This window comes from Leguminivora glycinivorella, chromosome 3 (assembly GCF_023078275.1).
Source record: "Leguminivora glycinivorella isolate SPB_JAAS2020 chromosome 3, LegGlyc_1.1, whole genome shotgun sequence".
In the NCBI taxonomy this organism is placed as follows: domain Eukaryota; kingdom Metazoa; phylum Arthropoda; class Insecta; order Lepidoptera; family Tortricidae; genus Leguminivora; species Leguminivora glycinivorella.
In genome coordinates, this window is record NC_062973.1 from 21,829,394 (window position 1) to 21,839,574 (window position 10,181).

The 10,181-nt window shown below is 33.9% G+C and overlaps 1 protein-coding gene across 1 annotated transcript; it reads right to left on the bottom strand.

Moving 5' to 3' along the window:
- Positions 1-5,086: 5,086 nt before the first annotated feature.
- Positions 5,087-9,944, bottom strand: LOC125224949 (immunoglobulin superfamily member 10-like). The gene is made up of 4 exons (XM_048128468.1): positions 9,938-9,944; positions 9,315-9,837; positions 6,367-6,637; positions 5,087-5,982 (listed from the first exon to the last, which is right to left on the bottom strand). The coding sequence occupies exons 1-4, from the start codon at positions 9,942-9,944 to the stop codon at positions 5,440-5,442; spliced, it is 1,344 nt and encodes a 447-aa protein (XP_047984425.1). The 3' UTR covers positions 5,087-5,439.
- Between the last annotated feature and the right edge of the window lie 237 nt (positions 9,945-10,181).

Consider the following 10,181-nt stretch of genomic DNA (forward strand, 5'->3'; position numbering starts at 1 on the left):
TACCGATAGATCGACGAGGTCCAGAAAGACCTGTGTGCCCTTCAAGTGACTGAATGGCATCAGATCGCACAGAAAAGGAGCGAATGGTGAAGTCTAGTGTCGGAGGCCAAGATCCACTTTGGGTCGCTAAGCCAGCGAAGTAAGTGGAAGTAGTATCAATATTGTAACAGTAATGAAACTGCAGGCAAAATATAGCACTTTGTAAATGGGCCTTTATTTAGTACAAAATTAAAAACAGAAACAAACCGCATTAACCTTGAACAAAGAGGATCGAGTATTATAGAGAGTTACTGTCTAAGTAAAATGTGTAATCACAGTGTAATCACATTTCTTGGCACAGGCTCAAAACTTTGGACCCCAGTTTTGAAAATTTGGCCCATATTCTTAGCTTGATATGTGTTAAAATGTCAAAAATGAATATTAGCGCCATGCGCCGAGCGTCCCCCAAAGATGTAATGCCAACCTTAGGTCACCGTAACTTTTTCTGTATGGTTTTGAGGTACGTTTTTTTCTTAGACAGACTTTAGCTGTCTATACGGAGTTACATATGTCTTTGACCTTGAATAACGAATGCCCAGGTAAATTAGCTCTGCGCAGATTAAAGCCGAAATCATAATTTGAAGACCTTTAAAACTAGAGCGGACAGAGAATGTCTCCCGAGACCGGAACCAGGTCAAGTGCGAATTCATAACACTAGTGACGTCATAGTTCATCAACGGGAGGATTAAGGCCCATTTATACGGTCCACGAGTTCGCGATTTTAGATACATTATGGTTATTAAGGTTACATTCAATGCAAGAGATCGATCAACTCGTAAATATATTTATTTATTTCATTCAAATATGTTACACAGTATTACAGTAAGAACTAGAGATGAGCCGAATATTCGGTAAATATTCGGTATTCGGCATATTCGGCAAGTTTCTCAATGTTCGTATTCAGCCGAATAATTCGGTTACATTGCCGAATATTTACCGAATAAAAAAGTACATAACTAATGAAGATCTTACGTATACCATAAGCTCCTATTTTAGTAGCTTTCGAAGGAACTACTAAAAATAGATAATTAACTATGCGTCAAAATATAAATACAAAGTTGAAAAAACCGTAGTTTAAGAGTTGAGAAGAGTTCAGAGTTGTTTTAACTAAGATTTAGTTAAATCCACTAAATCGTAAGAACGTATGTAGTTCTAGTAACATATATAACCATTATCAATCATTTAATAGTTTTAATCTTAACATCCGCTTTCTAAATATGGCGTAACCGAATATTCGGCCGAATGTTCAGTTCAGTAAGAGCTGAACCGAATGTTCGGCCGAATATTCGTATTCGGAAAAGTCCATATTCGGCCCGTCTCTAGTAAGAACCAAAGCACTGTGTAACTAAAAATACATGACAAAATATTAACTAGATTTAGGTGACGATATTATGTAATGACCACAATCAAGCAAACGTATCTCCTTGTCAAACGAACAGTCAAATCCACTGAGTTGTCCGCAGTGTTGTCCGTCTTTATTCACAGCTAGCAGCTTTTGCGCGTCAATTTATGTAAGTTGAAGTCAACAAAAACATAAATTATGCCTCTTTAGTTGATATTTAATTGCTACAACATAAAATTATGAACACTCAAGAGCCTGAGACAATATTATCCTATCACAAGCAAGTAACCACCTGAGTATAAAATCTGACACGCTCGGCTCCTTTACAAATAAATAAACGAACTTGTTCTTCTAAATATAAATAAACTTCTGTGGTAATGACTAACTAAACTTGCGATTCGCATGCAAAAATTCGTGTCGTTAAAATCAGCCCTTTGAGAACCAGAAACCACTGAATAATATAAAATGTTCATAAAACATTAGTGAAGAAGTTACTGTGCATCATCGAGAGCTTTTAAGGCCCATTTAGACGGAGCACAACTCGCGTGCGATTTTAGATACATTACGGCTTGTAATGAAACTAGAACCAGGGAATAAAGAGAAATACTCGTATTCAGCCAGTTTTAACTTGAGGTTTACGAGTCAGAGCAAGTGCCGGGAAAGTGAGGTAGCGTTTTGCTTTAGAACAAGAAATTTTTAAAGCGTTCACTTTAAGAAATCTTATGTAAAATGTGATGTTGTTTTTAGACTTCACACTTAAAAATATAATTACCAGTGGACTTGACTTGTATTGGTCGCTTTTACTTTCGTGTATCATACCTGTTTAAGTTTATAGTAGAATACGCACAAAAATAGATTTAGATAGAAGAAACAAGTTCTGTTCATCTATGTATAGGGTCCGAGCGTGTCAGATTTTGTACTGAAGTTGTTACTTGCCTTAATTTTTGTGTTGTTGCAATTCAATATCACGTAAACGAGGCATTTTTAATGCTTTTGTTGACTTCAACGTGTTTTAACTTACAAAAATTGACGCCCGAAAACAGTAAGCTGCGATTAAAGACGGACAGCTCAGTGGATTTTACCGAGTTCATTAGACACGCTAAGTAGATACGTTTGCTTGATCTATGACATTTGTAGTAATACGCATTTAAATCGAGACGAGTTACGAATTCTTTAGGTAGGTAACTACATATGGCCCTTTGAAGTTTTTACCTGACAAGAAATGAGTTACTTTTCGAACTAGTGCGGGAAAAACACCATGATAACGTACTGAAACAACTTTTCACCAGTAGACACCTTCTTTTTTTATTCCCAAACGTGAATATTTACTGCTGAAAGATCAACATTCCGACGAAATGTGAGAGCATTACTTTAATAGCGTCTTTTTCTGTGACAGGCGTCTGAAAAGGGTCCTCTCTCTAAGCTTTATTCTCGAACGTTCTATTTGTTATGTTTGAACGATATTGAAATTTGTGTGGCTCTCCATCATAGAAAGGCCTGGAAAAAAACTGTTCTATCAGAATTTTAACAAAACCACCCTTTTAGACATGAAGTATATTACTTACAGATACTTCTGTTATGGAAAACCATTTAGTTATGGTCCATGTGCGTTTGTCACTGGTACGTTACGTTATATCATTAAATTGTACGAGTAAGCATATATATATTCGAGTAAACATTTTTAAATAGTATTGGAAATATGTACCCAACATCACATTAATTTCAGAATAATCATTTTAGAGTTGCTAACACAAAAAAATGTGTCTCTTCTTCTGTCTGCGTGTCTGTTCTTCATATCAAGACAGTGAGGCTTTCTTGAACTGATTGTGAATGGCAGATTTAGTGATAAGGCCGCCTTTTTAATCAGTATTTTTTGTGTCAATCGAGTTAGTAATTTATCTTTTTTTACAATAATGTATTTACCTACACAAACACGAGTCATACATTTTTGACACGTTTGATACGATGATTTGCATATCCAATAAAATTGGCATTACATGTTTGTTTCTAAATATGGCGCCTTACAACACAGTTACATTACAATCATTTCGGATTGTAGGGCATATTCTAGCCTTAGGCAAGGATAGGATACCAACAATTGTATACAATGTAAATATGCGAGATACAAACCCCGCGCGCTGTATTGTCTTGTTAAGTTTGATGAGATATTGTAGTTGCTTCGATTTGTTTTGATGTTGCTCGGGAGCGCTCTAATCTGTAATACTGCTCCACCATCTCCATATTCTCCATCCCACATCTATATTAATTGAGTAACTTATTCTAGATTGAACGGCATCGCATGTATAAGTGTTATTATTTCATGCAGTGACTAGAATGATAAGTACCTTCGCCTCCTAACTCTTTCAGGAGACTACTTTATCTCTTCCGTAATATTTTTTTTATTTCCATCGTAGGATTCGTAGGCCACGTCTTTGCCTTTGCCTAGTCTGTGGTCAAGAGTAAGCCCATTTATAATAATAATAAAAAAAAAACTGTTATATGTGTATTTATTTACATATATATTTATGCATATAGTTATTTATCTTTACACCTACTGACATAATGTAAATTTATCACTTTACACCTTAAGGTTGTCTCAAAGAAATTGCTCTTTAGCGATAAGACCGCCTGTTGTTTACCTTTGTTCGTATTGTTGTAGTTTATCAAGGTGTGCAATAAAGAGTATTTGTATTGTATTGTATTGTACCTTAATCAACTAAAAACTATACTTACCAAAAAAAGCTTCTCTATCGCTGCGACGTTTGACTACTTTACGTTTGTATTTATTTTGACCTCGTACCGTATGTCTACAATTCCCGAGGCGTTGGGCATTTTCGCGAGAAGAATCACGAAAAATATTTTTTCTAAGGCAGGTAATTTTTTTGTTTTTCCTACTCAGAATCACGAGCCCTATCGATCTAGGACAAAAAAGTGACAAAATGTGAGCTTGCTTTCAACACACTACAAGTAGGTATTTCATAGGTCAATAACCTCTAAAAGTTCGCTGTTCCTTCACTCTTATAATCACCTCTAGTTGAGATGCATTACGTCACCTTAGGGGACCCGCTGTCGCGAACCGCGTTAGTATCAATACTGCAGTGCTGCATTAGCTCATTTCCCGAGGGAGCAACGCTTAATTAATACAATTGTGGGCGCCCTTAGAGATATATTGTGACTCCAAGTGAACATTTACTATTTAATAAGTCGGATAGAAATATATAAAGTACTTAAATGAGTTAATCGTAACGTCGCTCAACTCGATTTCATATTCATTTCATATTAAATAGCAAACATTCAAATTCGTTTTTACAGCTCTTAAAAAAAATTTGTTTTGACTAAAACAAACGTAGTCTATTGTAGCAGATATTATACCTACGGGTGCCAAAGGAATAGGACACTACTATGAAATAATCTATCTAACGTTGTTTGTTTTGCGATTGCTATCTTCCTATACCATGTAAGGAAGAGAAATATCAAATATTTTATTTAGCCAATCACTTTATATTGCCAGAAATTTGATTTTTGACTTGGCGTTCTAACTTTTTTTTATACTACTTCAGTGGCAAACAAGCATATGGTCCGCCTGCAACTCAAGGAGTGACAGTATGTGTCACTTACCGTCAGAGTTTAATAATATTCAGTCGCTTAATAAATGAAATACATACATAGGAAATGAAATACTTATATATCTTTGCAGTCATTTAATTGTGACTAGAATAACAGTCTATTAAACATTGTATGTCAACAAATAAGTTATACAAATAAAGTTCAACTGCCAACGACAAAATTTCCTACTCTAGAACTAAAATATTTTAATAATCAACTACCTATCTATTGGTACCTAGTGTATACTATGAAATAAGGTAATCTACAATATATTATAAGTAGAATGTAGCACTTGCTAAGCAACTACTGATAGAGTATAATTAAATTTAGAATTGATTGATCCTCTTTATAGTTACAAATTGTATAATCCGATCTATAAATCTAAATTCTAAATAAATCTAAATAACTACTACCATACTAGTCGAGAATAGGATTAAAAAGTGGTCTAGTATTTATTTTTTATTTTTTCCCATGCCTAATAAGATATTATCAGTAGACGCAGTAGTTGAATCTTGAATGATATCTTCTTTGCTGTGAATGGAATGAAAGTCGTTCATTTCGGACCAATTAGGGTCTGATTTCGCAATACGTTTTCTTTCTTTAATTTTGGTGTATAAAAGAATGGAGACCATTATAAAGAATACAATGCAGCCCAGTGAGCAGCCAACAATTAGGCCCATACGGCGGTTGAGGATCAAGGTAATGTCAAAGACTTTGCGAGTTTTTGTTCTTATTGAGATTGGTTTTCTGAAAGTGTTGAAGGAGAGGCATTCGCTGGAAGGAGATCGCATGAGGATGGCCTCAGCGACGTCCTGCGTGAGTCTGGCGGTGAGGTTGGTGTCCACATTTGTCCCGTTCAACTCGGACTTTATTTCGAAGTCGAGAAGAGGAGGCTCATCGTGTAGTGTAATGACGCACACCACATAGTTAACGTTTGGTGTAAGATCTGATATGTGAAAGGACACTTCAGTTTTCTCTAAGTATTTTGATTTAACCTGAAAACATAACGAACCATTAATCAGTTAAAGAGTTAAATAAAAAAGAAGACATGAATACAGATAAAACACAAACTAAAATTACACGAACATTATATATAAGTACCAAATCTTTGTTTTTTTCGTTAAATAATTTACTTAAGTACTAAGTATTTTGTTATTTAAGTTGTTTCATGCTCAAAGAATTTTTTTAGATAATCACTAAAAACAAAACTCGGAGTCGGTTGAAGGGATTACATCATAGCAAAATAAGCTCTTCAGTAACAAATTCCCGGAAACTGATAAAGCTCCTTTTCCATTGAATTGAGGTTGAATGTAACACGACACGATCGTATTATAATATTCAAATTTACATTAGCAAAATGGGAGCCGAGAAATACTCACATCAGATTGAATATCTTCGCTGTAATAAATTATTTGTAGTGCTTTTATGGCGGTACGATTTCTGATAAACCACGAGACGGATACGGAGTTATCCTTATGTTTGTCGACAGACAGCTGAGATATTATTGGGACGTCGCACTTTTCTTTAGGATATTCGTTATGAACACACGTTACAGCTTTAGATTTTATTATTTTTGGGTGATCTTGTATCCAAACCCATGTATTGTCTCTCTCACAGTTGCATATTAAAGGGTTGTCTGAAATACAAAGGTGAATTAGTCACTTGAATATTTTAACATAATGTACCTATAAGATGAACAAGGGTTGAAGTAGTACCTTGTATATCGATATCTTGTACATGATTTTCTACCGATACTAAGAGTTCCAAAGAAAGCATTTGAAGTTTGTTATAAGAAAAATCTATCTGTACAATTTTATTCAGATTCCTAAAAGCTGTGGCCGAAACATATTTGATATTATTGTAGCCCAAGAATAAGACAGTAAGCTCTTTCAAGTGAACTAAATCCTCATTGAGTATATTTTGTAGTTTATTGTGAGAAAGATCTAAAAGTTTCAGATTCCCTAAGTCTTCGGTGAACGATTCTATTGACTCGATGTTATTGTTAGACAGGCATATCGATCGTAGTTTTACTAAGCCACGAAAATGGCTACTTTTAATTTGTGAGATTTTATTAAAACTTAAATCCAAAGTTTCTAAGTAAGATAATCTTGAAAACGGACTCACTGTCAATCGCCTAATTTTATTGTAATTCAAGTAAAGATGTTGTAAGCTGCTAAATCTATCAAATTTAATATCATCTATATTTGAAATGTTTGTCGCGCTTATATGTAATTCATATACATTAGCTATTAAGGCATTGTTGTCAGATTTATTGGAAGCGGTCCAAGAAACGGCGGGGTTGTTACTGAGATCAATGTTTATCAGGGCTATTCCAGACTTCTTAAAGGATGACAAAAAATCAAACTTTACTATGTTATTACCGGAAATGTTAACATTCTGCAAGTTTGGAAACATTTCGAATAGAATGAGAGGTAAGTGCTCTAGTTTATTTTTACTAAAATCTAAAGATACCAAGTCATGAAACGTAACCCTCTTTTTTGCTGTAACAGATTTAATTTCGTTCTTTCTGAGAATCAAATATTTTAGATTAGTCAACTTTTCAAATCCGCTTAACTCGACCTTTGGCAAAAGATTATCCGAAATGTCTAAATTTTCAAGGTTAGTTAAATTATGGATTGAATTGTACGGAACGGAGTCTAAAAAATTATTACTGATATTTAGATCTGAAACAGTATTATGAATATCAAAAAGTGTTGACGGTATTGTACTGATAATGTTTTGCGCTAAATTTAACCTTGAGAGTTTTTTATTGTATTTAAAAGTACCCTCAAAAATATGCTCTATATTACAATGTTCCAATAACAAGACTTCTAAAAGTGGCAGGAGGGAAAACGACTCTAGTGGCAAATAGTCTAGAACATTGAAAGAGAGAGACAGATATTTTAACCCTGGAACTTCAATAGAAAGTAAGTCTCCTGATTTTAATGAATTATTTTTGAGAGATAGAGTCTTGAGGTTATTCAAACCCTGGAAAGTTTCGTTTTCTATAAACTGTATTTCACAGCTATCTAAGTATAGCGAGCTTAAAGGTAGACCCTGCTGAAACATATTTTTATGCAACTTTCTTATAGGATTGAATGACAAGTTAAGACTTCTCAACTTTTTCAAAGCATGAAATGCCATGTCGAAGACCGATGAAATTTTATTATCAGATAGATCTAAATCTTCAAGCTCAGTCAAACCAAAAAACGTAAAATTTGTTATGTTTTTTAATAAATTATGTTTTAAATCTAGTTTTCGTGTTGAATTTAAATATTGGAAAGAGTAATCTTCTATGAAGGACAATTCATTGTTCCCTAAATCGACATGTGTAAGATAAGTCAAATCTTGTAAGGTGTTTCTTCTCAAAAACTTTATATGATTATGTTTTAAATGTAATTTATTGAGATTCTTTTGAGAATGAAACATAAAATTATTTATTCCGGGAAGAGAGTTATAATCTAAGTATAATTTTAGTAGATTTGAATTTAGTTTAGGCAGAACGTCATTTAAGTCTATCAAATAATTATTATTGAGGCTAAGGTATTTTAATCTACTCATATGAATAAATGTTCCCGGTTCGATAAAATTTATTTCATTATGATCCAAATGAATTTCTTCTACCATTAAAGATTCTACAAATTGATATTTTGAAATCGTTGTAAGCTTATTATTGTTCAGTCTGATTTCATTCAGACTTGCTAAGGACCCTAATGTGCTGTTATCTATATTGAGAAATTTATTATTGTCTAACCTTAATTTCACTATTTTCTTATTATTCCTAAAAATATCATGTGGCACTTTATTTAAATAGTTAAATTCTAATTGTAGCTTAGCAAGATTAAGTAAATTACTAAAACTCTCACTATGAATATTGCTGATGCAATTATCGTCTAAATGAATTATACTTATATTAGTCGAATTTAGAAAAGAATCTATTGGCACATCTAGAATATTATTATGACTCAAGACAACCTCACTTAGAGACAACAAGTTGCAAAATAGACCATGAATGTGGTGTAAATGGTTATAGCTCAGTTCTATAAACCGAAGTTTTTTATTATTTTCGAAAAGATCTGGGGACAAAAATTTTAATCTGTTATGACTCAAATCAATCGACTCTAAATTGACCAAGGACTGAAAGGCTCGGTAATGTATACTATGAATAAAATTAAAATGAAAAGACAATATTTGGAGGGACGGACTAAATTTGAGGCAGTCTTCCGAAATAAATTCAAAATTATTTGAACTCAGGTCTAGGAATTCCAGCGATATTAAATCCGAATCCTCAGCGACGGGGAAAAAAGACATTTCATTCCACGCTAGCCTCAAGGAGCGCAGATGTCTCAACTTCGCCAACGCCGCGATTGGGAATGTTGTGAGGTTGTTTTCGCTCAAATCAATTTCCGAGAGAGAAAGTTCTAAACTAGAAAAAGCTGATTCCGATATATCACGTATCATGTTTCCTTTCATATTCAATTTCATTAGCGGAAGACCGTAGAAGTTATAGCTGGGTATATCTTCGATATAATTAAAAGTTAGGTCCACGGATATGAGCTTAAGGAGGCCGGAGAAAACTTTTTGTGGCATAAACTTTATCTTGCTCGACACGATGCTTAATGTTTCAAGGCACTTCCTCAGTGGCATGAACGTGTCGTCGGCGATATCTCTGATGCTAGTTCTCGACATGTGTATGTGCTTAATGCACACTCCTTGCGGTATAAAGTGAGGCCCCAAACTCTCTTCGTTGTCATCGAGGTCGTAAATCGATAAGGAGTGGATGTGCGACATAAGCTTCAATGCATTTTTAACGTCTTTTAAAATGGTGTCTTGGCAGTCGAGAAATATACCTGCGAAATAAAACAGTTTCAGTATTTCAAAGTTTACAAAAATAAAACACAATAGTCCAGCAGGAGCGAATAAAATATTCCGAAAGGCATAAATATTTACAGGGCATGATATGAAACGTACTTTTATAGAACAAAGTTATACCAGAGACTTAATCATATATAGAAATAACTTTGCATGTATGATATTAAGCAAGAATAGCCTAGAAAACGCTATTCATTTACAGTAAATATAATACTGTATAATTAAGAAAAATGTCAAAATAATAAGAATGTAATTGTTAATAAGTGGTCCAAGCAAGCAGTAGTATTTAATTTATACGCACATAAGTAATTAAGTATACATA

Bases quoted from the DNA above. Each gene is read 5' to 3' on its own strand.
- LOC125224949 (XM_048128468.1), bottom strand. The intron at 6,638-9,314 runs GCTAGCGTGGAA...GTGACTAATTCA, and splicing joins AGACATCTGCGCTCCTTGAG to CCTTTGTATTTCAGACAACC. The intron at 5,983-6,366 runs GTGAGTATTTCT...TTATGTTTTCAG, and splicing joins GCGAAGATATTCAATCTGAT to GTTAAATCAAAATACTTAGA.